Consider the following 27,982-nt stretch of genomic DNA (forward strand, 5'->3'; position numbering starts at 1 on the left):
CTGTGTAGAAGAAGGTTCCTAGCGGGAAATAACAGGGGAGAGAGGAGAGAAGGAACTCCAACCAGGTCACACAGTGGCCTGCTGTTAAGGATAAGCCTACAAAGCATTCAGAGAAGACATCAGGGAGGCAGGAGAAAAACTAGAATACCGTGTTAAGCTAAGGGAGCTGTGTACTTAAGAAAGGAGGAGTCAATTCTTTTGAATACTGCTGAAAAAGCAGTGAGGTGAGGCATGAAAAACATGGTATGATCAGTGGGTTCTAACAATGAATTCTTTTCAAACTGAATATCTGCAAAACGCAAGACCAACTGAATACCATATTTAAGTCTCAGCCAAAAATAAAGACTGCTCTATAAACAAGTTTCAATGAAGGAGTTAATGTGTAAATAAAACCAATTACAAAGAGATATGACTAAATCCATATGTACCCTCTACTTTTCTCAAAGGAAAATGGAATTCCTCAAGCACCCAGCAGGCCCAAGCTCATAAACCCTCATTACAAGCCTTCTTCCTCCTTCCATCTTATAATTAAAGCTCAGGTCATAAGTTCTAGTTGAATAATCCTAAAATCGTGGTTTTAAAATCTGAAAGCAAAAGATGCAGTTTAAGATGAGAGAACTGACACAATTCTTACAGTAGAGAATGACTTAAGTACTGTTTATAGCCAGAGACCACAACTCTAAACTCAGCTAATCCTTCCCCCAGTTTGGACTTCTGGTCACACAGAATGGATCAGAGAAAATAGAGATCACTATAAATCCACCACTCAGATTCAAGTAAAAAGTGAAAACTTCCCTCAGATGAAACAAACAAAAAATGACAATTTTGTCTAAAATCTACTTAGAACAAATGTTGACATGCTACACACAGCTGATTCAATTATAAGACAAATCAGCCTCAGAAATACACATTAAGAATTTTCCATTCACTTTAAAAAAATCACCCTATTTTTCTTTACAAAAAAAGAACCTTTATTCTGTACTATAAAAACCTACCAATCACTCTAGCTAACTGGCATTTAACAATCCAAATTTAGCAGTGGTTTCGCTATCTAACGATCAAAATAGAGACGTTAGTGATGGCTAAAAAGACATCTTTGAGCTTATTCAAAACAGCTGAAATTACAACATAAATTTCTTCTATTTTGTATTACTCCAGAGTACAATGAATATGTTCTGAATAGTATCCTGCCCTCCTCTACTCTCTAGGTATGGAATTTCTGATGAGTAAAGGACATGAAAGAAAAATTCACAGAATACAAATGACTAATACATGAGAAAAAACAATTAGTCTAAGTAATCAAAGAAATGGAAAATAAATGATTTTGGTCTATTACAGCAGCATAGATCATCACCATTTTAATTACAAAAACAGGGTGGGTAATGAGGGTGTTAACTGGGTTAGCCTCTCTGGGAAGTAATCTGACAACATGTATCAAATCTTAAAAAGTGTTTGTACTTTTTAACAAGATAGTTTTCCTTCTAGAACTCTATCATAAAGAAAGAAGAAGAAGACATAGAGCCATGAATGTATAAAGTTGTTTAGAGCTTCATTATAATAAGGCAAAAAAGCACATTTAACTGCCCAACAGTTAAAGTACAACCCAACTGTCAGACAAAATACTAGGCAGACATTAAAAGTAATCATTTAGCCAGAGGAGGAGGATGAACCAGATGCGTAGAACAGAGTAAGGGGTTCTCTTATCCTGGGAAGAAAAGACAAAATGACTATTTTAGAAGTATATTTCTTTAAAAAAAAGTTTAGAGATTCTTATTGTGTGTTCATGAGGCTATGAGGAATGAAAAGAATCCAAAGACTGCATGGAAGTAGGATCTCAATTTTGTAAAAACAAAAATTAAATATACATTAAAAGATATCTGGAGGAAAAAAATAATTTTTAACAGTGGTTATCTCTGAATAATAGTATTACAGATAATTTAAAAATTCTTCCCTCTCTTTCTATTTTCCCCACCTCACGTTCTGTATAAAAGTAACATGCACCTTTTCCAATCCAGGTAGAAAAAGCTGACATGGAAACTTACTGTACGGTTCCTAATAAATAGAAAAACCTTCTGTGTCTGCTGTGGTCCACTGATGATATCTGGAAAACACGCTGCTTCTTGAGAAGTCATCCGATCATGCGGAAGTCTACTCTGGAAAGCTGCACCCTCTACACCTAGCAAAGAAAAGCAAAGGACTTCTGGGAAAAGTGCAAGTGAATATAAAACTAAAAATAATGATTATGCCTCAAAATTCTCTTTTGTCTGAAGAACCTCTGTAAAGCTTTGCCTCATATGCAGACTGATCTCACTTCCTTTAAAAAAAAAAAAAAACTCAATTTGCTCAAAAGCTGAAACATGGTTAGAATTTAGTCATTCTTTTGAGTTTAACATTCCAAAAATCAGACTTTACTATGAGTGAAATAATAAACCTTATAAAACATAACAAGGCATTTAGAATATTTTCTTCACCTACCAAAAAACTTAATAAAATTAGAGGATATGCTAATTAAAATTACCATCACTGATAGTATACAATAAATTTTAAAACTGAAGAACTAGAGTAAAGGAAAATTCACTAACAAGAAAGCAAAAGAGGCTATGGGGTGAAAAACACAATCCCATGCCTTCTTTTAGTACGACAACAGGGAACATGAAGAGGACGCTAAGGTTTAATAACCAACACATGATCTCATCAATGGTACCATCCATTAATTCTCATAATTCAATGCTGACAAGCAGTGAGAGCAATTAAGCAGACGACAATGATGAGGCAGAAGCAAGCAAGCAAGCAATTTTCTGGCAGAAACATCAGAAATGCTTTACTACACATTGCAAATAAAGTATGCCACTGCATATATTACATATACATACAGTATATGTATACATATAACCTATATAATAAGTATAATTCTTAAAACTGGATATTAAATTGATGTTTTTATAAGCTGGTGGTTAAGTATATCTTTATAAGATGTCCTCAGAAATACATTTACATATATTTTACTTGCATTTCTAAGATGATCTTATAAATATATACTTAATCATCAGCTTCTGAAAATATCAAGACACAATTTAAAGAGTTTCAAAATTCAATACTAATGAAGTAATTATATTGGTAATCAAATAAGCACCAGATAACCACAGTCAATCATTTTAAAGCACATAAAACAAGTTGGGAGCACTGATAACAGAAGCAACATTAAAGGAAAGGTATTAGTAAGATTCGGAGAAACAGTAAGATTCGGAGAACAAGGCAGGTAAACATGAAACTTAGAAATACAGCTAAAGCTATTGAGGTATTGTTTCCATAAAGACATCCAAACACTACCTAGAAAAAAATAACGGTTAACAAGAGGTCAAGCAAAAATACCTAATGCTAATATGGGCTGCACATTAAGAAACACTGTTCTTGGAGACCAGGAGAAAAACTCAACCATCCACAGTAGATAATGAGGGCACAGACACTGTATTCACAACACTAAACTGAATTAATAATCCTCACATTTAATGATTCTCAATCTAAAATTAAAGACTGTCAGGATAATTAATTATTCCTTAAGGAAAAAAATCACAAGTAACAGCCATATTGTGGAGGGTGGAACATGAAATTAAGGCATGCAAAGAAGAAATACCGACTATCAGAGGTATAGGTTATTTCAGTAATGTGAAATTCTAAAATTATACAGCTTTGATGTCCCCAGTCCTGTACTCCCAAATCGGAATAAACAAAAAAAGCCAACACCCAAACAAAACATGCCACATTTATATGGAACATTATCTACCTAATAATCCTGAGTACTTGGACCAAATACCTCTTAACAAATTACTTCTTAGTATATTTCATGAGTGTGTACCATTAACAAGACCACCAATGAAGTCTAGAAACTCTACTTCTCCCTCCCAAAAATAGGGGTAGTTTTCTTTCTTAGCTATATTATCTTCTGTATGTTTGATAAATAATCACTGAATATCAATCCTACTGCAAAATACTATTGTCAATGACAGCCGGAAAAATCATGTGGGAAAAAAACCCCACTAAATCTTATATTTGGCTCCTCAATCCAAGTGTTTGAACTATCAACAAAAATCACTCCAATATAGCTGGCTAACTTTGGGAAATCTGGAGAATATATAACAATTAAGAAATTTTATTCATATAAGTCATGTGACAGTTTTAAACTATATTTGAATCAAACATTAGAAGTTTAAAAAAAGGAATTATTAAAGAAGCCAAAAGTTGTGACATTAATGTATATGTGGAATAACATTGCTCTCCACCTCTATCCTCTACATAACATCTAAAAACCCTCCAATTATTCTTATAAGTAAATGAAATTTTTAACAGTGAAAAGTGATCCCTATAAATTCTCAAGAATTACTGCCTGCCTTCTGGTTTTTAGAGATAAAGACTATTATTTCAAGGAAGGAAACCATTATCAAAATCAAGATGAAAAGTATACAAGATAAAAAATCTAACCTTTTTTCAAAGAAACAAAAATGTTAATTTGGAACCTAAACTGTTCAGAAGCTAAATCAAAACATTCTTTTTGTAAAATATTTTCAAAATGAACAGACCACTCTGGATGACCTAACTCAAGTAGATCCTTTAGAGGGAAGAATCTTATGGAATACAATAGACTCCAATAATATTAAAAGTACCAGCAGTACACATAATTCACGCCTGGCTCTGGAATACAGTTTTATAGTTTGGTGTTTGTATGAACTTACAGAATCTGGTGTTCTGAAAATTTAGAATGTTTCAAAGATGCTATTTTAATTTTTTAAAAGCCCCAAGGATGCCTGCACACCAATCTTGCCCTCTGTTCAATTCTTCTTTCTCACCACTTCACAAAGGAAATTTCCAGCATCATCTTTCAGAATGCAGTCATGCTAAAGCAGAACTGTCCCTTCTAATAGTCTGACTGGCTCATATTTCCTCTGAAAACACAGTAAAAGTAGTTAAATATTTAAGGGAATAATTTAGACCTTTCCAGATATATCAATGAGAGAGGCAGAAAAAGGGAATGTGAGGGAAGACACAGGCCATCTATTCCATAAAATCATTTCCCTGATTCTGGTATGACACAGGCAGCATCTTGACTAGAGTTAAAGTAGCAGAGATATTTAACAGAAAAGAAAAGAAAGCCTCCATGAGAGTTACTTGCCTTTTTTCTCCCTTCGTAAAGCAGATAAAACAAACTGTAACTAGATTTCTAGCTAAAAAGTGAAAACAAAAGCCTGATAGGATCTACATATAAACTATTTCAAATTAGCAACTACAGATAACACCATATCCAGTCCTATAATAGTTTAAAGATATAAAGAATAAAGAATAGGGGGAGAGGAAAAAAAAAAAGGCAAATTCTATGATTTCTTATGCTTTAAGATTTTTTATTTTTAGGGTAAACGCACACTTTAAATGATTCTATGAAGAATAGTCTATGCATAAGAAATGAGACCTCTGGGTTCTCACTCTTCCATTGTTGGTATATACCTGGTTGAGTCATTTAACTGTGTTTTAGGACCTAACCGATAAAACAGAGGTGATCCAATACCATCTGTATGAAGGCAGAAGGCTAGGCAAGATGACCTCAAGTTCCCTTCTAATTTTAAAGATTTAGGATATATCAACTTGATGTGAATTTTTAAGTCAAGATAAGATCCTGGTCCCAAGATATTCATGAGGGTCATTTGGCTTTAAGAAGAACATTGATCATTTACAAGCACATGTTTTTAACTTTGATCATCTCATAAATGTAGTCTTGTGAACATGACAAAGATCTGAAGAAGAGATCTTGAAGAGTTCAGAATAGTCACCACTGTTCCTGGAAACACTTAAAACGCATGCTCTACTAATATTAAGTCAGTAGCACCACAGTTTTATATGAAAGTTTGCTTTTACTTTCAGCAATACAACATAGTGTTTACTCAAGCAAAAGAGTAAATTTATTATTCATGTAAAAACAAAACAAAAAACAAGAAAACTCACTTCTTCGGGATTAAAGTTCAAAAGACTATATCCCTGATCCTCAACAGTTCCATAGAAGATCCGATTGTACATTGTTTGATGAAAAGCATTCTTGAAGATTTATCTGCCAGATACAGACTCTAAATGAGAATTTTAACTCCTCTAAGATAACCATATACTGATTACTAACCTCCAATCCTTGGGACAGCATTTAAAGACGTCTACTTCTAACATTCTGGATCCCCTAAGTACTAATTTCTGTATTATGCTGAACTATCTTTGTTTCAATAGAGTAAAATACAAATATTCCCTGGACCTCCTGTATACAAACTACAATAAATAAATTTTAAAGTAGACTTAAGAGTTGAAAAGTGACAAACTTCAAACCTATTCCAAGTCTATCAAAATGTATACATAAACCAGTTTTGAGCACTGGAACACACAATAACATCCTTTAAGAGGCAAGGATAAAATCCAGACATTCTACTTTGGATTCCTGAAACAAACTTTAACTGTTCCAGATGGGCCCCAATAAATCATTTAACCCTTTACTTTTTCTTTGAAGTTAAAATCTCATAGTTGGTCTGAAAGCAAAGAGCACCTCGAGCAGACTTTTTAAAAAAGATCTATTTTCATGTGAGAAACAAAATGTTTACAACACTGCAAAATGACTGACTGTAATGTTAATTGAAAAACCTGTATCCAATACCACTTAACAACCATTTCTAAAAAGAGTCACCTGCCTGCATAATTCCTCTGACTAGACCTGGGATGCCTTTCCATCCTACTTTTCTGCAGGCTTTCAGCCTACGGCTTCCCCTCTCTGTGTATACAGCTGTATTTCTTTGTAAAGGTCCCAGGACTCCTAACTGTGTTTTATTTATTCTTATTGTAAAGGCTGCTGGGGAGAATAGTACCCGCCATCTCCTCAAAAACATGAAGAAGAGTGGAGGGCTGAGATCGGCCTGAGGACTTCAAAAGGTTTGCTTGCCTTTGTCCTGGCTACACTCTCTCCTATTACACTCCTCTGTCCTGTGGGTTAAAGGTCCCCTGCGCTTCTGGCTAAAACGTGGGTACCACAGCCAAAAACACTTGCAAGCATCAATCCCTGACTTGGCGGCTCCTGCTACTAAGTGGCAAGCATCTAATGCCACCCTCACCTGATGCTTGGCCGTCTCCATACCCTCCAGAACTGTCGTCTTGAAGTCCTCCTGCTTGCCCTGTGGAAGGAAAGAGGAGAACTCAGGGACCTTACTCCATAAATTGAGATAATATCTGGACATAAAGGCCTAATAGTTGGTGATTCACGAATTCACCACCAACTAGTAAACCCATATTCAGAGAGCTCCTTCTTCTGGAATCAAGGCCCAAGGAATCACATTATAGTCTTCCAAATTCTGGTCAGGAAATTTCAACTTTACATGCTGATTATTACTGAAAGGTAGCAGAAAAAAGGACAGAGTGTTTCTACTTGCTAAATCCTTGCTGTTAATCAAGGGTGGATGCCGGGGGAAGGGGGGGATTCCAAATGTCTTTTACTACTCATTGCTAGAATGAGAGTGGGTGTGACATGGGCTCTAGGATCTGGAGTTGCAACAATGATCTAGCGTCTGCTCAATGCCTCTTTAACTCTACCTTTCTATCTATAAAGAATAGACAATAAGCAAAAGATACCATTTTAATGAAAAATTCTCCCCTTGACTTCAAAGAAGGGATGACAACTAAAAGATTCAGTTCCAAATGAAGTTTTATTTACTATACATACTAGACAGTACCAGATCTGAACATGCCAGTGCCTCCTCAGTAAAACTTTACAACACACCGTAAGACACCCTGCAGTCATATGCCAAGTACTGCAGATAGACACAAAACAAGGGGGAACGCCAGAGCAGGCAAGATCATGGGGGAGCTTCTACCTCAAGCTACACAATAACCCTGCTAAGAAATTTTCCTCATTGGTTCATGTACAGAAATAACATTCAGAAAAGTATCAGAGCTTGAAAGTTCAATCTGAGAGAGTCAGAATAGATCGTCTTCCAGACCCTTACAAAATCTATCACAAAGACAGCTGCTATGACCCTCTTAAGCTTCTAGCCACCTGACACACTATGAGGAAACTACAGTGTGATATTTGGAAGATATGAAACACCATTCCCCAATGATCTAAAATTTGACAAGCTCAGCAAGGGAAAAGCAACAAATAACATACAAGGGAACTCCCATAAGGTTTTCAGCTGATTTTTTCAGGCCAGAAGGGAGTGGCATGATGTATTTAAAGTGATGAAAGGGGAAAACTTACAACCAAGAATACTCTATCTATCCAGTAAGGCTCTTGTTCAGATTTGACGGAAAAATCAAAAGCTTCACAGATAAACAAAAGCTAAAAGAATTCAGCACCACCAAACAAGCTTTATAACAAATGTTAAAGGAACTTCTTTAGTCATCAAACCATAAAGAGAAGAAGGGGAAGAAGATGACCTACAAAAGATGGCTTCGGCAGTTTGAGGTCTTTTGTGGTTCCATATAAAATTTGGAATTGTTTGTTCCAGTTCTGTGAAAAATGTCGTGAGTATTTTGACTGGGGTTGCACTGGATCTGTGGATTGCTTTGGGTAGTATGGCCATTCAGATAGTGTTGATTCTTCCAATCCGAGAGCACAAAATATCTTTCCATTTCTTTATATCATCTTCAATTTCCTTCATTAGTGTTTTACAATGTTCAGAGTATGGGTAGCCTCCTTGGTTAGGTTTATTTCTAGGTGTTTTGTTGTTTTTAAGGCAATGGAAATGTTTATGTCAGTTGTAAAGTTCTGGTTTTTAAAGTGAAAAAAAAAATGAATGAAGGGCCACAAATGGCAAAATATCCTTCTTTTTTATGGGTGACTTGTGTTCCATTGCATATATATGCTGCATCTTCTTTATCCATTCATCTGTTGATGTGCACTTGGGATGCTTCCATATCTTGGCAATTGTGAATAATGTTGCTGTTAATAGTGGGGTGTATATGTCTTTTTAAATTGATTCTTATTTTGTGTTTGGCTTTGTTCCCTTGATAGCTATGTAAGTTTAAAAGGCTAGGGCTCTGAATGTTCTTAGAAACAATGAAAGGTACATATATGTAAATTAAAAAGTATGTGCAGTAAAAATAATAAAACCGGACAAGTTTCATTAAACAGTTTATTTTAAAAGAATTTCAACCAGAAAGCAGATTGATTATTCTACCATTTGAGTTAAAAGTGAGCAGGAAAGTAAAACTAACATAGCCCCCTTACTGTAAGAATGCTCCCAGATCTGTGAGACTTAAAGTGACATTTTCACCTTTAAGTATATGAAGGTGTTTAAGTATAAATGATTTTTGACATTAGAATGTATTGCTAGATGGTATATGCTCTGCTTTGGAAGTAGAATAGAATCTCACTCTAAAATTATTACACATTCTCTTGTATGAAGGGTCCTTTAAGTTCTAGAAGGTTATGCTTCTCAGACAAGGTACAAGGTATATCATTTGTTGTTTACAACCTTTGGAAAAGGGCATGTAACTATGAAGAGATAACTCTAATTATGAAATTCAAACTGAAAACTTATCTTAAAAATGCAGGCTCTACCTTTAAAATGTTACTTAAATTCAAAATGTTTATTCTTAATAATTTATGGATTTATTCATAAAAAAGTCTTTCAGAGTTAAAAAAAATTTCAGAGTTAAAAACTGTTGTCATTGTTTTGTTTGGTAAACTAGATCAGAAGATTGAACTATATTTTAGAAGCGAGGGAAGAGGGGCTCAAAACAATGAAATAAGTAGTTTCTAAGAACAACATTTAGGCATTAGGAATAATACAGCTCCTCTTTCTCAACTTATGTTTCTGGCTTGGCAAAGAATGAAAACAACAGTCTCTTGTCGTGGTGGCATCTTACCACTCAAATAAGTAAAACAAAAACAAAAACGAAAAAAGACTTTCAAGCTTGCTATTAAGTCTGGATTATTTTACCCTTCCTATTTCTATCATTTTCTTTATTCTCCCACTATATGTCATACAATATGCTGTTTACTTTATTGACTGATTTTTTTTTTCTGTCAATGGTACTTAACAGAAATTTGGATTTCTTATCCCTGACTTATGTGCTCAAAAAGTCAACAAGGTTGCTCTTTTACAACAAGGTAAAGCTCTTTTTCATCTTCTGCTTTTAAAAAAAGGAACTAACAAAATTCTTCTAAAGATATTGTTCTTTGATAAAAATATGTAGGAGAAACATATGGAAAATATTCAATACTCCAGAAAGATTTTTTAAAAGGAATCTCTCGTAACAGCAGAAAAGTAAAAAAAAAAAAAAAAAAGAAAGAAAGAAAGAAAGAAATTAAACTCCAAAGTACTATTTAAGCAGAGAAAAAGGAGAAAACCAAGCAGAAAGTGTTATAAATATGTAAGAAATGACAGAAAACAAAAAGTGCTTATAATTAAGTAAAGGAAAAATATTTCTGACTTAATGAGTATTTATAACCTGCTTGAAAGTAGATAAGGTTGCTATTTTCTCTCTAATCAAAATATACTCAAGAATATTTTGAGGGTGCCCACTTCTCAAAAACAGCTGAAAACAGCCCCATTTTTATTAGTGGTACTCTAGACCAATACACCGTTTTCTTAAGAACAGCACACATACAAACGTTTGCAGCTAACTTTCCATCCAGGTAGTATCTCTGATGAGAACATACAAAATGCCATATTCATTTGCTCTTTGGGTCTTTCCGGCCTAGAACTCTACTTCTGATAGTGGCACAAAGACATGAAACAGCAGGCAAGTATGAGTGTTATCTTCCGGGAGCTCAAATTCAAAATAGAAGACGAAAATATACAAAAGCAACTGCTTAACATCACCTTGATTTTGGCGCTTGAGCAAGCTGACTTCCTTTTGTTTTCATTCCCACCACAACCCACTCACACACAAAATCCTCAAGTTTGAAGTAGAGACCTTTAATATAGTTTATTTGTGCATATCTTCTTCAAATTGAAAATAATACCTTTTCGGTTTACCTTACATAGCAGCCTTTCAGTTGTCCTCTAATAAATCTTCTGTAGATCTGCTTAGTTATTCTTGAAGGACAGTGAAGTATTTCACTTAAAGTCACACTACTGGATGTTTTCTCATCTTGATTCAAATTCTCAAGAGACCACTCTGATAATATCTTAAGAGGAAGCCTAATACTTTCAAGTACTTTTATCTGGCAGGCACGAAAGTGATAATAATTGGTTTGTTGTTCCCAGAACGTACTGAACAACATATTCATTTCATTTTGACTATTAAATTTCTTGGAATCACAATCATTGATAACTTTTGCAAACATTTTGAGAAATACCTAAATTTTCCAGGAAGCAATTATTTTAAATAGAAAATCAACTTATCAAAATTTATTTAATCAAAAATTTACCAAATTTACAGAATAAAAGTGACTGCCAAGGATTGACTTCAATCGAACCTGACAAACTGGCAAAGGAAAAAACATCTCAAAAGTCAAAACCATCTTTGAATACATAGCTTCCACTATATTAACATGTCAGTTGAGTTTCTTACTTAATAACCTCACAAATTCACTGTTTACTGAATACCCATCCAAAATCTGCCAAGCACAAAAAAACAGTAGAATAGGTTGAGTCCTTATTTTCAAAAGATTTATAATCTAACAGAGGAAAGATGAAAGATATCCAGAAAACAACTTTTTTTTTTTTTTTAAAGAAAACAAACTAACACAGACTTAGGGAATCAGGGAAGCTTTTCTGAACAAATCCAGAGAGATGTGGACAGACTCGGGGTGTAGGGGGCAGGCAACGAAACCACCAGCATGGTCCAGAACATTTACAAAAGCAAGCAGAAAAGCACAGACATGGTATGTACAAAGAACCACACAGCACCCTGCTTAATGAAAGAGAAAGTCTCAAAGAGCAGTGGGAGGTCCCACAAGGTAGGCAAAAATGGGCCACCTTCAGGGCCAAAACTTAAACTTGATCTTAACAGTAATGTAGAAGAACTCTATGACTTTTAGCAGGAAAGCAATGAAACACAAGTGATAGTTTAATTAAACTAATCTGGTCACTTTGTACCAGATGGATTAGAGGGAAAACGTGACCTAGATAAAGGAGATCCAATCAAAAGACTACTGAAAGAATTTAGATGTGAAGTGAAATTCACTAGAATAAAAAGGTAGCAGTAAAAACGGTAAGGCATAACAAGTCAAAGAGATTGTGCACAGGAAGACACATGACTTTAAAAGAGACTCGATGAAAGGGATAAAGGGCTTTCAAGATGACTCCAAGCTTCCTAAATTCAGGAGAATAGTAATACAATGGACCAGATGAAGAATCTGGGAGATACGATAGTAAAATTAAATGGAAACACACTAAAGATGGTTGGAAATTAAAGACTAGAACTCACAAGTGATAATGGGAATAAGAAATTTTAAATTAGCATGGAGTTACCTTAGAGTTTGAAGTAACTGTGATTAATCTCATAAAGAAAGTCAGTTTCAAAGAGGAATTGGTCAACATAAACAAATAAAGAATAAAAAGAAAAAAATCTTGAGAAAAACTTGAGTTACTGGTGACCATCACCACTCCATGCTACCTTCCGTCCTGGATGCAGTGAGAGGTGGCTTTAAAAACACCTTTAAGTATACCAGTCTTGATGCATCTCTTTCCTGCTAACTTTATGATTATGATTTTTGGCAGAAGAAATGAGCTACACAGTTCAAAAAATGCAAAGGAAAGTAAACCGGGCTTAAAGAGGGTGACTAAATTAGCCTGAAGGAAGAGCCTCAGGGGTTCCTCTGAAGCACATCAGAGGCATTTTAAAACACCTAACACTGATCAATACTCTCCAACAAAATTATCCAAAATGAAACCTCCAATTAGAGCAGCAATCCTGGGGTTACACATTTAAAATATTGAACTGAAATAGACAGCCTTCTTAACATCTAGAAAGCAGGAAAACGGTACTGACTGAGGTAGGAGCCTGCCTGGAATTTTCTCAGCGTACCACTGGAGGAGCAAGTAGTAAGCACTGCTTTGCTTCTGAAGACCTAACAGTGGGGCATAAACTGAGATTCTCAGTAGCAGGAATCTCATACAAAAGAAAGTAAAAGCCCTACAAGCTAGGGAGGAAAGGAAAGATTTTAGAAACCAACTGGAAGAACTGACTTTTTCACATGCTATTTCCCTCCACATTCCATAGCAGAGATTTTCCTTACTTATTTTGTTGCAAAATCTTGGTTTGTAGTTCACTTTTCAAAATGTTGCAAAGAAAGTCTGTAATTCAGATGCTATGTTATGTTGCTCAACTACCAAGCTTAAGCTGTGTTTGAGTAGTAAAAAAAAAAAAAAAAGCTTATTTTTCTAGTTATTTACCTGTTTTTAAAAAGGCCAATATGGAATTTTATTCTGGACCTGCTATTAAAAGAACCATTATAATTTTTCACAACTGATAACCATGAATGTATATCTCAACAGGAAAATCCCCTTTTCCCGCTCTTGTAACAGTTTTTCAGAACTCTGGCTATCTACATCTTCCCGGACTATGAGTAGAGAAGCTCCTTCCATCTTAAATACGATTTGAGTCTACACTGCTATGAGAAAGATACAACTTCTTAGGCATTAATTAATCATATGTGCTCTTCTATCTTCAAATATCAGAAGATGCTAAAAACCCAATAACAATAAAAACACAATCCTATTTTCATACCTTTAAAACTTTTGTGATCACCAAATATTACCAAATTTAACATGTTATATCTCAATAGTTGATACATGGATTTTTGTTATTTTCTGAGAAGAGAAAGTCTATATTACAAAGTATCAAGATTTGCCATTCTTATGATTTAACATATAAAAGCTTAAAGAATGATCTATTTTGTAAAAAATGATCTATTTCATACTATTGAAAATAGGTTACCACAAACACCTGCCAGTTCCCAAAAGTGAGAGTATGCATATCAACCTAGTCCATAACCTAACCTGATTTTTTCCTGATTAAAACACCAATCACCCTATTCCTGGTTCAACTCTGTTTAATAAATGTAAGATATTTGTACACAAAGGTGGAGTCCGTATTTTCTCATCTGATCCTCATATCAAGCCTCATTTTGCAGATAAGAAAATCGTCATAGACAAAGTATCCTGCTCTTCTATTTTCCACGATCACACCAAAGGATGGTAGCAAAAAGAATACAAGGAAATTATAAAGTTGCTTGACTAAATGAATTACTATTTTGCCTTAATTTAAAAAAAAAATCAATAAAATCACATCATTAAGTAAAGCAGCTCAACCTCTCAAAAGACCAAACAAAACTTGGTAGCATTTGATTCAGTGGTTCTTATTAGCCAGTAAACAGTTAAAACAGTTAAAAATCAAGGCTCTCAAACTGCTTCATAAAAGCCTAAATTCATTCCCTCATATTTAATGCAAAACTTCAAAAATCCAAATTTGGGAAAAACATTTAAAAACAACTTCTGAGATCATCGCCATAATTTGAATACACTTTTATTGTATTGTTTCTTCATAGTTGTCAATTAGCATCTGTAATACTAAACTGGACTGTGAATTCTTTGCAGGAGGACCTAGTTTTTAGCTTGAACCCTCAGAATTCAGTACCATGCCTGGAACAAAACACGGTAGTTTTATAATTAACGTATGTAGAATAAAGTGGATGAGGCGCTACACACTTGAGGGAATCTTATTTTGTGTGGGAAATGTCTCTATTTTATTAAAAAATTTTCCCCTCCACACTACTAGTTTCTTGTTGGCTTTTTCTGAAACTCTTTCAGTAAGTAAAGAAGGATTTGAAGACTTCATTCCTTCCTTTCTACTCTTTCTGCCTCTACATCCCTGCAAATTTTTTCCTGAAATGTAACATTTAAGAGTATTTTACATTACATATACATTCTTTTATACATTTATGTATATATTTGTATCTCATACTAGGCTATAAATTATCTTAGAGTGGAGACCATGTGTTGTATAGTGATATATATCTTGGTACATTTTTAGTTATCTCTTAAAATATAAAAATTTTGTTGAATTGATCTAGATTATCTTTTCAGCCTGTGACATTTTCCCCCAGCTCTCTAGTAAGTTATTCTGGAGCGTAGTTCCAAATCAGAACACTGAAATGATGCTATACAAAAAAAAAAAAAAAAAAAAAAAAAAAAAAGGCAAGAAAATTAATGTTTTCTAAATGTAAGCATCATACTTCACATAATGAGAACTTAAATGGTTTCAGGCACTTAGTTGACACTAGGAGGCCAAAATGGCAACATAAACAACCCTGTCAGGGATGAGTTTCCCAAGCAACTTCTAGAAAATCTACAAAAGAGGGTCTCCTGCTGGGTATGGGGGCATGCACTTATAGGCATGGAGAGAGGAAAGCCTGGGAGAAGCCACCTGAAAATACTTACAGCATGATAAACAAAACTATTCACCTGAACTCTGACCATAACTCTACATGCTGCCAAACCCAGCAATCAGTTTGACTGCAATCAGTATGACTGCCTCAAAGGGGAGATGAGATGATCGGGCACCCTATATACAAAGAACTATGAAAATATAAGGACCTTGATACAAATATTGGGACCAGCCATTGAGTTTTTCTTTTAAAGTAAGGCCCATCTTCAACTCTTCTCTGGTCAAATTCTATTATATCAAGTTCTAATGGATAATCTGAAAGATTCTGCCTTTTAGATTTTTGCTATACCAAATAAGCAACTTATTAAATTTTTGGTCAATCTTTTGTCTTATGAATATTTTCACTGTAACAGTATTCGTGATCAAATTTCACTGAATTTTAAGCTAAATTCTTCTACCCATATACATACACTGCATATATTTTCTATAAATTTAGTATTTTTTACTAATTTAGGTTGCATCTCCCTTTGTGTGATTTTTAAAAATACTCTTAATCTACAGCATGGCTATTACACAAACAAGGCCCCAAAATTATTAAAACCACACAAAATTTGTCATACCAATTTCTCACGTCTTATTGTTCTGTAATTTGTTTAACAGCCCATATCTCTTTCAAACACACACATCCAAAATTACCATGCACAATAACAAAGGGAGCAAATATTTTTCTTTGTTTATATTCTTACAAGAATTCTTATTTTAAACAAGGCAATAAAGTGATTCTTCCCACAGTCACTCAATAAAATAGGTTATAATATAGAGCTGTCACCAACCAGCCAACCATATCTAACAAAATCAATGTGAAGAGTTAACCAATGGTTAATGGAAGCCTTAGAGTATTAGCACATCACTGAGCCTGGAAAAATGATACACATACAAGCACATGCACATATATACATATATTTTAAACATACTGCTAATGTCTATTGAGAAATCCATTAACTTGAAGAAGTCTTAAGAAAGGCATCTTAATAGCCCATTTCAAATTTTTTATTTACTTTAGAGTAAGTTTACATAAAAGTCTTAAGCTTTACACAACTAAGCTACTTCTAGCCCAAAATGAAATATATCTTCCCAAGCCAAAGTTCCTAAACAGTATTCCAATACAAAATTTAAATCCAGGAACTACTAGTGAGATTTTTCTGGAAAATTTTAACTGCTGAAAGGCAGTAAAGAGGAAAAAAAGTAAGTTTTTTTATGAAAATAAAAAAGCTAAGTGCTAGCAAATCAGTTAATACAGTGAAATCTCACTGAGGAATAATCTAAGGTAGACAGGGTAACAACTGAGTCAAGAAGGGAAAAAAGTTTTCTCCAATAGAAAGCTATTTTAACAGAGGGGCAGTTATTCTAAAGCAGTACATAAACACCAACCGACATTTTACTTTATTTTATAGACATTCCACTATTATGTGACACCACTAACAATCAAACACTCAATTCCAAAGACAACCTGTTCAATTGCCATGACTACTTTTATCTTGACAGAAAAGGTACTGGGAAACCAAATAAAACCATCACTTGTTAAAACAAATATTTTCAGAAGTGTATAGTAAATATCAAAATACATGGAAATAAAAGAAGAAAAAAATACACGGAAATGTTTAAGAAAACAAATTAGGTAGATTTCAAAATGTAAGCAGCAATAGCTAGTATGAAAAATACATTATTTATCCACATGACTATCTTAGGACTACATGCCACATTAAGTTATAATTAAAAATTGACAAATCTAAAAACAATGTTTATCCCAGAACAGAGAACTTTTCCCAAATAAATAAATCCAAACAAACAGAAAAAAAACAACCTCTCATTTCCATAAAAATTCAACTTTGGTACTGAGAACATTTTTCCATTGACCAAAATCTAATAAACTCAATTACCAAAATAGCCTAAATCATCTCTCCAAACCTAGTCTCTTTACTCCTGCACTTCACTCTTGTAGAGCACATCAGATTGATTTTTCCAAAACATGTATTTTGGTCCAACACCCTTCACTCAAAAAATCTCAATGCTTCCCCTGACCAGATCCTCCCCCACTGCTTAAAGGACACCAAGTTCAAATTCTTTGGCCTGGTAACCAAGGTTCCAACCTCCCTTTCTGGCCTCCTCTTACAACTCCCCTAGAGGAATCTTCTCCAGTCAAATTTTGACCCACTGACTTCAGAATACCTTGTGCTTTCATAATTAACAAAACTTTTTATTCTTCTTAAGATTAACACTGTGGAAAGCAAAGCAAAATTTTCTAAACATGTTTAAAAGTTGGTAAGAATGAAATGTATACAAACCTTACTTATATATTTTAAGAGAATAAGTTAATATCTAGTTATCACCTAAAATGACTGAGATGAAGAAAAGACCTGGTAAAGAAATAGACCGATACCTTCTCTCAAGATTTTAAGATATCCATACAGCAATACTTCCATTCAATTTTGTAATTAAAACTTAAGTGAAAGAACTGGTTCTGATAAGACAAGAAATTTGAAAACCCTGGACAGTTTCTACATGCTTGAACTCCCCTGATAATATTTAATTATTCACCATGAGGCCCAAACTATTTCTAAATTCTATAGTCCAGTAAGTTACCATTACTTTCCCAGAGAAAGTACTTCCCTAATTCACCCTGCAAACGTTTAAAAAAAAATTTACAGTTGTTTTAAAGGAAAAATAACTATTTTCATAACCACAAATAATATACTGGCAAGTTTGGACTGTTATCAATACACCTCTGGGCACTGAAGATAACCTAAACTTAAGAAACAAAACTTTACCTTCTCCAAAAATACTAAGAAAACTTGTTTAAATCACTGGACTAAAATTAACATAATGGTATAAAGACAGTTTCCCAAATCCTAAATCCCTTTGTTAAGATATTTACTTTTTACAGAAACAGTATCTGACGTTTATGGAGAAAGAAAACACAATAAAAAAATCTTCACAAAAAAAGAAAACACCAAGACTTGGTTTAAAATTTTCAGAGGACAAAGTGTACATCAACTTGGTACTTTATGATAAACCCGTTACTTACTGGAGACACTGACAGCCACACAAAAAAGAGGGTGAGGCAGCATCTGAGATATCAGATCATCTACTGAATAATTCTTAAGAGTCCTTTAATCAAGAGATCAGCAGCCTCTTGATCTGTAATAAAATAACTATCAAAAGGATTATCTCCATGTATTTCATTAGCAAATCTGTAACAAAGGTAGAAGAAAAGAAAGGCAAGAACCAAAGAAGAATCCAGAAGTAGAGAGTCAAAGGAAGAGTTAAAAGTAAGGACAGAAAGAAGGGAGGAGAGGTCTATGTAAAAGACTAGAAAGAGGAGGAAAAAAACAAAAAGAGAGGTGTTGGTGAGGCACATTTGCTGCAGGGACATTACTCCCAAAGGTAACATACCACTCCCAACAGGTAACCATCCAATAAGTCATTTTAAGAAAGTTTTAGGAAAATCATTCTTAGAAAACCTGATTCCTGAGGAGCCTTGAACCAAGAATCTAATCTATCTTTTTCTAAATGTTCTCAAACAGTATTCTTTTTATTACACTTTATTACATAATTACTGTAAATTATAAATTTTTATTTTTGAGAGTCTTAGCCAGAATCTGATAAATTCTAAATCTAAGTTTAAATTAACATCTGATTTGTAATACTCCAGTGATATATCAGTATTAATCTTAAAAAATAAAATAACTTCTGGGTATTTCTATAACATCATAGAGGAGAAAAAAAATAACAAAAAAGAGGCTAAAGCAAAAGATAAAATTTCTGAAAGAAAGCACATCTTAATCAGGGTACCTATGAAAGTGATGCAAGATACAACAGATAGGGTCTGAAACCAGCACTTTGTTTTTAAAAGGTGCAGGACTAAAAGAATTGATGAGATGAACAGACCTGGACTTACTGGATATACAGAAAGTATTTTAAGGAGAAAAACTCCGTAAAAATTAAAAGTCAAAAAGAGTTAATGAGATGCCATTAAAGGGAGAATATATAAAATATTAATAAAGGTTCTACTTTTGTTTGATCTCTCCAAAACAGAAGGGTATTCCTGATTGGTCTGAGTATCCTCAGTAGGATTGAGAGGATTTTAGAATTCTTTCAAGATGTTTGAAGCTCTGAAACCAGGACTATAGAGTCCAATAATCTTTCCATGTCATAGTGAAGATAGTGTGAGCTTAGAATCTCTTCATAGCCTTTTCTTATACTGTTCCTTTGACTGGAGAGCTCAACAACTAAACAGTAACAGGCACTTGGGCCTTTTCTTTTTTGACTTCGGAATATATTTTTACATTTGTTCACCAGAAAAAGATCCTTTTCAAAACTGATCCATACTATGAAGGCTTTATCAGAAAGTATCTAACTGTGAAGTAAATGCGTAATTTAGCCAGAATAATTTCTAAACCATTCTACCTCTAAATTCTGAACCAGAATTACCACTGAAAGATTTGGTTCTTTGGGTCTGGCTTTCTATGTTTTCTCTAATTGTTTATTTTCTCCAGCTTTCCAACTGCCTTACACTGCCATTATCCTTCCACCTCCTCTTCTTTACTTTCCTCCTATATGTAAAGATACACACAAAAAGAATGTCAGTACCACTATGTATGTATGCATGTATATGCGTGTGTATACAGAGATATATATATACACGACATACACTAAATACACATGGCCAATATCAGAGTATAAACCAAAGACATAAATAACATTGCAGGATAGGAATAAATTCATTTATACTTATTTTTTAAAGAAAAAAACAAAACTGTGGTTCATTGCTACAACTCACCAGATGGTTCCTCAGGCTCACTTTCATTTTCTTCCTCAGGTGGAGCTTGAGGGGGTGGTGGGGGAAGCTTCTTTTCCTTCTCTGCTTTAGCATTTCTCTCTTCTTCTGAATAATACTCATCCTCTGAGAGGTTGGCCAAGCTTTCATCCATCTCTCTGTACTCTACCTATATGGAGATTATACCAGGGAAAGCTAAATACAATGAACATCTAAAGTCAGAAACTCTATTTGGAACCATCAGTGAAAGTGAATTGCTTTTTAACTTTAAATTCTAAGAGAAATAAGCAAATAACAAGAAACAAGTTGGCTCATAACAGGTAACTATTAAAAACAAAAACTCTCATGAAACAATCTTGTGTCAGTTCAGATTTAGTCCAATCTGTAACTTTCACATCATAGTACTGAAATTCAGATTAATGACTCTGAGGCTCTCTGCAAATAAAAACCGTGTGCATGTGTGTGTGTGTGCACATCTGTATGTATGTATATATCAAGTTCACACTGGAAGTTTCAATAAAAAATTAAAATAGCCCTCAGTAAGACAAAAACGTAGTTAACCAGAACAACGAGTCTGTCTAATGCCAATGTGTACATCTAACTACTATTCCATAGGAAAACAGCAAAAGAATTCCAGAAACCAAATGGAGGTAAGAAGGGTGGGCAGGGAATGAAAAGTTGCAAATGATAATAGTCAAATTGAAGCAATGAAAAGGTACATTTGCTTAAAAAACAAAACAAAACAAAACAAAACAGGTGACCTAGGAGCTGAGTCATCAGAGCAAAGAATCCTTATTACAACAAATACTTAAGTGATATAGAAATGGAGGCTACAGATCTTACTATTAACTCACACTGATAATACAGGAGAAAACCAGGTAATAAGTAGAAAGAGGAAGCAATCTTAGTGAATGTTTTATTGGGGACAAAACAACTTAGGATAGGGAAGATTAATATGGACCTCTGTTAAAATGCGTAATGTGGTATTATTACACATAGTCATCAACTTTGGAACACTGTCACATCATCACTGTGACTCTCACCCTAATAAAGATTCCAGGCAGCCACAGAAACAATAGCTCTCTATTCCGGGTGCACTGAAAAGATAAAATGAATCAAACAAAAATAATTTATTGGATGTGGAGAAAGGGCAAAGACAACATGGTTTCCACATATAACATACCTATTTTATTAGATTTCTGAAATGAATAGTCCTATGGATTACAGTGAATGTAATCTATTTTAACTTCTGAAATATCTTTGAAGTAGCTCCAGATGGCTGACTGCTTTTATTTGCCTTTTCTTATTTTTTTTAAAATGACACACCACAGGATTTGGTGGATGGGGGATTAGGCAGCTAGGGGAGGTAAGAGTTTTACTGAAAACAGGGATTGTGTTACAAAGTGGAAACAGATTATGGATAAACTGAATAGTTTTGACCCATGCTCTAAGAATCTCATTTAACTGTATTTATCTATCAAATACGGAACACAGAGAACATGGCACAATGAAGAAAATGAAAATGAATTAACGTCTCCTGGCCCTTAATAAGCTGAAACTTTAGTTGTAAACAACAACAACAAAAATTCTCACAGGTAACTATCTCATAGAGAGAATTTATAATAAATACTCCAAAAACGTAGGCACTAAACTTTATCCTACTTGACTGAGATAAAGGAACAGACCTCAGGATAATGGGTAAATGGCAAGGAGGGAAAAAAGGGTTTCAAAGAGGGAGGGAGTTAAAAAAAAATGTAATAGATGTTTACAATATGCAGCTTCCTTTCTCCTTTTACCTCTCAACAGTGCTTGACTCCTCTCTGTCCCAAAGAGTCAGTCCTTTAATCTCCTGTCCATCAATCCTATCCATTCAATCAATAATCACTTAACAAATGCCCACTATGGAACTGGGCAATGTGCAAACTTTAAGACAAACAAACAATAATATAAGGTCCTCTCTACTGTAATAGTTGAGCTTTTGCATAAGACACCACGCAACTTGAAGGAAAAAGAAACGAAGATTAAAGTTAAGGAAACACTGCATTCTTTATAGGTTCCCTCTCTGAGAGTCACAATACATGTTAAAGGTACTAAGAAGTTTTATATTAAAAACAATCTTTTTAACATTGTTTAGTCCAATGTTTTGATGAAGTAACAACTACTAACAAGGAATACACTTTGAAAAGGGTAGTCTAGAATTCTTAGTTTTCAGGAAAGAGAGATCAGAAAAATACCTAGAAGTAGGAGTAACAACATCTAAAGGTAGGGGATCTTGTAAAGATGGGGGAGTAGAAGGACCTTGAGCTCACCTCCTCTCACAAACAACAAAATCACAACTGACTGCTGAACAACCATTGATAAAAAAAGACTAGAACCTACCATAAAAGCTCTACAACTGGAGACTCTGGGAACCACAGTGGGCTGGTAGGAGGGGCATGCTCATGATATAATCAAGTCCCATACCCCCAGGGTGGGCAACCCACAAGATGGAGAATAGTTATATTGTGGAACTTCTCCCACGGGAGTGAGAGTTCTGAGCCCCATGTCAGGCACCCCCGCCCAGGGGTCTGGCATGGAGAGGAGGAGCCGCAAGAGAATTTAGCTTTTAAGGACAATGGGGCTTAATTAACTGCTGGAGCTCCACAGGACTGGGAGAAAACTGAGACTTCACTCTCATGCACACCAGGACCAAGAGCCAAAGCAGTGATTTCATAGGAGCCTGAGCCAGACCTGCCTGCTGGTCTTAGAGGGTCTCCTGGGGAGGTGGGGGGTGGCTGTGGCTTACCCTGAAAACATTAAAGCTGGTGGCAAACATATTTGGGAGTATTCAACTGCATAAACTCTCCTGGAGACTGACATCTTGCTTGGGTCATTAGCATCAAGATCTGGACCCACCTACAGCCTGTATGCTTAAGTGCTGGGACTCTTCAGGCCAAAAAACCAACTGGGTGGGGACACAGCCCCATTCATCAGAAGACAGGCTGCCCAAAGACTTCCTGAGCCCACAGCTGCATCTCTGCACACCCCTAGAGACAACCCCGCCCATCAAAGGGCCAGGACCCAGCTTCACCCACCAGTGAACAGGCATGGGTCCCTCCCAACAGCAAGCCTGCACAAACCTCTAGACCAGCCTCACCCACCAGGGGGCAGATATCAAAAGCAAGAAAACTACAACCCCACAGCCTGCAGAACCAAATCCGCAAACACAGGCCAGACCCCTACCCTAGGACTGGCTGGCTCCTAGCCCTTGGGTGAGAGAGGGGAGTGTACTGTTGGGACACAAAGGATGTCCCCTACAGAGAGCCACTTCTCCAAGGTCAAGAAACATAATTAAGCCACCACATAATAATAATACAAATAATTATTTAGAGAAAATGAGGCAGCAGAGGAGTATGTTCCAGATGAAAGAACAAGATACAACTCCAGAAGAACCAAATGCTGTGGAGATAGGCAATCTTTCCGAGAAAGAATTCAGAGTAATGACTATGAAGATGATGAAAGAACTCAGGAGAAGAATGGATACACAGAGTGTGAAGTCAGAAGTTTTTAACAAACGTACTTGTCAATCAGTACTGGATCTTCACAATATTTCATAAACAAAATACAGAAAATGAGGCTGAAACAAGATTGCAACTATTATGCTTACCCTCCATTCTCAAATTTGGCTTCACCAAACAGCCTCACTGTCTCAAAGACTGACAACTAAAATAAATGCTATAAATTTAAACTCAATATAAAACAGGCAAATAGTATTTATTTGGGGATTATGCATAAAATACTATTTTGTAAAAAAAGATTTCTCTACTGACTAAAAATCATCTGAATGAATCATACAAACTCTAGAAAATAAAAACTATTCATTCCCCTGAGAAAGAGAATGGGTGCTCTGAACACAAAGGACTGGGAATATCTTATTCCTAAGTAAAATCCTCTGAGACTTCAGAGGTTCTGCACCTACTTATAACCAAGGACATAAAGATGGCCCAATAGGCAGCTATGAGTCAGTAGGGTAATTGTTCTTACCTGTACACTTATGAATCTCAAATTTACATCTTCAGTCTCCTTTCTCCACCACACCCTTGTTACAGTGATTCATTCACTTCCCAACCATTTTAAAGCTCCAGTCTTTTTGTTTTGTTTTTTCAATTCACTTAGGACACAACTGCCAGATTAATTTTCCAAATATGTTATATTTTCAGATAGTTTAACAGATGAACACCAAAACGTTCATACCAGCATGTAAGCTGGTTCTAACCAGCCAAACTTACCTGTCAATCATTTTCTAACACACTAGTCAAAAAGTCCTCAATGCTGTTCTACCCATCCCTAAACTTCCTAAAAGCCACTCTCTCCTTTTTCTGCAAATCTATTGCCTAAAATTCAAGGCCCACCTCCTCTGCAAATTATTCCCCAAATATCCAAGCTTACAAATACATCTTTTCCTTCTCTAAATTCTCACAGCATGGACAGTCTACACTTCAAAGTCTTGTGCAATGCTATCTGATAGAATTTTCTGTGATAATGGAAATGTTCTGCATCTGTGCTTCCAATAAAGTAGCACCAGCCATGTGTGGCTAGTAAGTACTTACCATCTGGCTATTTAGGATTAAGTTAAAATTAAAAATTTCATTTCCTCAGTCTTTTGGCCACAGGCTAGGTGCTCAACAGCCACAGGTGGCTAGTGGCTACCATACTGGACAGCACAGATCCAGTGTTTGGCTTTCTACAACTTGGACACCACTCTACAACCCGAACACTACCAATCCCTCCAACTTATCTTGCTCCTAGAAAAACCTCATTTCCAATTAAATTTATTTGCCTATTGTTCCCAACATTCAGTTGTCCACTCTGAAATCCCCGTTGCTTCTCAAACCACTTTGTATTATATTCCAAACATTTTTTACTTCCTTTTCTCCACTAGTAGTATTTAATCACTGGGTACCTACTTAATTATACTAGGCACTGAAATAAGCATTATGTTTACACTGTATTTAAATCTAATAACCTTACAAGGTAGGATGTATCTTCCTAAGGAAAATGAATCATAGGATGAGTTAACTCCAGAAGTCCATTCTTTTCCAGAACACTTTAAAAAACTCAATGACCAGCTTAAGGCCACCATTCCTTAAGCTATGTGGTGTTCCTAAAGTCTCAGCCCAATTTAACAATTTCAAACCCTAGTTTGCCATAATGTTAGCACATACACTCAGGTTAATTTATTCTGAAACTAATGAAACTTAAGTGTCAGGGACCCTTAATTGCATGGACTCCTTCCAATACCCTGAACTTAATTTTGATTATATAATTATATATACATTTACTTATTTACCTAATTATATCTATGTTATATATATCTGTGTGTTTATGTATATATATTTCTTAAAAAGAGGGTTCCCCTCAAACTGAGTAAGTTCCCAGGCCATAGGGTATAGATATATCCCCTGCATTTACCTAAAAACCCTTGAAGAACAGCCTGTCTACACTGGACTCAGTTTTCATTTTACTCTTTTATGGATACTCTATCCCTTGAGGTCTGTTTCCTCTGGCTCCCAAGACTAGCTATGAATATATAGGTCAGCTTCCCCAGTTCCTTACTTTATAGTTGCTCTCCAAATAAACACATAATCCATTTTTCTTTTGAGAGTTTCACAGATAATCAGAAAGAAAATTTAAAATAAGCATAGGAGAATTCCAAAGACAGAAATCTTGTAGCATGCCTCAAATTGATCTACAGATTCAATGCAATCCCAATCAGAACTTCAGCTGCCTTTATTGCAGAAATTGATAAATTAATCCTAAAATTTATATGGAAATGCAAGGGACACAAAATAGCCAAAACAATCATGAAAAAGAACAAAGAGATACCACTTCACACCCACTAGGATGGCTATAATAAAAAGACAGACAATATCAAGTGTCAACAAGATTGGAGAAACTGGAACCTTCATATGTTGCGGGTGGGAATGTAAAATGACACTGCTGCCGTGGAAAACTGTTTGGCAGTTCCTCAAAAAATTAAACAGAGCTACCATATGACGCAGCAATTCCACTTCTAGGCATATACCGAAGAGAACCAACAACATGTTCACACCAAAAACTGTACACAAATGTTCATAGCAACATTATTCATAATAGCCAAGAAGTGGAAACAACACAAATGTCTATAAATTGATGAATGGACAAACAAAATGTGGTATATTCATACAACGGGGTATTATTTGGCCAGTGAGCTATCAGTACTGAATGGAAGTACTACAACATGGATGAACCTTGAAAACATGCTAAAGCCAGACACAAAAGGCCACATATTATTTGATTCCATTGATGTAAAATGTCCAGAAAAGGCAAATCCACAGAGACAGAAAGTAGACCAGTGCCTGCCAGGGGCTGGGGGTAAGGAGGAATGGGGAGTGACTGCTAACGGTACAGGTGTCTTGGGGGTGATGAAAATCTCCTAAAATTGACTGTGGTGCTTGGCTGCACAACTTTGTGAATAAGATAAAAGTCACTGAATTATACACTTAAAAATGGTAAATTTTATGATATGTGAATTACTTCAATAAATCTGTTTTTAAAAATATCGTTCACCTGGTTTCTGGCCACAATTTCTTTTGAAATAGTAAAATTAAAACTAATTGGGCTTCGGCTCTCTATTTTATTTCTCTCAGGAGTCACCAACCTCTGTGCTTTTTCTAACTCATGCTTTGGTAAAAGCACCCCCCAAAGACTTTCCTCCTTTACACCTGGCACAGGGTATTTTTGGTGAGAGATCTCTCAACTAGGCAGTTCAATCTGCAGGCTCCCAAGAGGCTCCTCATACACATTGTGCTGGTACACTCATTTAAATTACATAAAGATAGAAAACTTGTTAACATTTACAAATTACACAAATTGTGTGATTTTAAATATTTACTTAAAAACTACGTATTTCCAGTTTTTTCAACTGTACCATGAATCTCCAGAAAAGGGCCCAAATCTAAAGTCTGTGCCCTAGCACTGCCCCAGGGCCCTGCACACTGTTGGCGTCCCATGTGGTCCTTTGTTTCAGAGGCTAGTGATACCTTATCACATTTTAAGTGTAGGGCTTACATTCCGGTTCCACCACTTACTTAGCTTTGTGACAGCGCAAGTTGCTCAAACTGTGTGCCTCAGTTTACTCATTCCTGAAATGGGGTAGCAATGCCTGCCAGTTTGTATTTAGCAAAAATAAAATGTTGGTAACGCTGTGAACACAGCATCTGGGGTCCAGGATAGAAGGAAAAAGAGGAAAACTAGCACACAGCAAGGGCTCAAAAAAAAAAAGTTCCTTTTTTTTTTCTCGGGTCTCCATGGCTAAGGCAAATTATTTAGCATCACCCTATAGCCCCAGTGCGCTGCCAGGTGAAACATATAAATACTGCTGAGCAGCTTCCAGATACATCTGTGGACAAACAAGTGATGTACGTCTCCAGTAAGGCCAATCGTAACTCCACGTCAGGGAGCCATTTTTTCCAGTCAAGAAAACGAAAAGGGGTACAAGAGGTAATGAGTAAAATACTCTCCCCTCGATCCCCCTTTCCCAGGACCGCCCAGTCCCAGCACAAAGACGCATTCACCGCTGGCAAAGACCGTCCCCTCTCTCACCCCACCCAGCCAGCTAGAGGGGAGGTGGGAGGAGATAGGCTGACTCGTGAGGTCGGGGGTGAGCGCGAGGCTCAAGGCCCAAGACCCGGACGGGGGGTGGGGGGTAAAGGGGCTGTCACCTCAGAGAAACTAGGCATCCGGACTTGTGGTTTGAGGGAGGGGGTCGGG

General features: G+C 35.6%; 2 protein-coding genes across 3 annotated transcripts in view; one reads left to right on the forward strand and one right to left on the reverse strand.

Annotated features, from left to right (window-relative positions):
- The window catches only part of LUZP1 (leucine zipper protein 1), a 108,552-nt gene extending 102,226 nt beyond the window's left edge, over positions 1-6,326 (forward strand). Inside the window, exon 6 of the transcript XR_012511399.1 lies at positions 2,016-6,326. The gene's annotated coding sequence lies outside the window, so the exon portion shown is untranslated. The remainder of the gene's footprint in view (positions 1-2,015) is intronic.
- KDM1A (lysine demethylase 1A) overlaps positions 1-27,982 on the reverse strand; it is a 54,869-nt gene that overhangs the window by 26,366 nt on the left and 521 nt on the right. The window contains exons 2-4 of one of the 2 annotated variants that reach the window (XM_074377217.1): positions 20,195-20,360; positions 7,131-7,190; positions 2,043-2,176 (exon numbers count right to left, since the gene is read on the reverse strand). In XM_074377217.1, the coding sequence (XP_074233318.1) occupies positions 2,043-2,176; positions 7,131-7,190; positions 20,195-20,360 (360 nt within the window). The remainder of the gene's footprint in view (positions 1-2,042; positions 2,177-7,130; positions 7,191-20,194; positions 20,361-27,982) is intronic. The other variant, XM_010957384.3, reaches the window with a different exon arrangement.

The sequence above is a fragment of the Camelus bactrianus genome, chromosome 13 (assembly GCF_048773025.1).
Source record: "Camelus bactrianus isolate YW-2024 breed Bactrian camel chromosome 13, ASM4877302v1, whole genome shotgun sequence".
Taxonomy (NCBI): Eukaryota; Metazoa; Chordata; class Mammalia; order Artiodactyla; family Camelidae; genus Camelus; species Camelus bactrianus.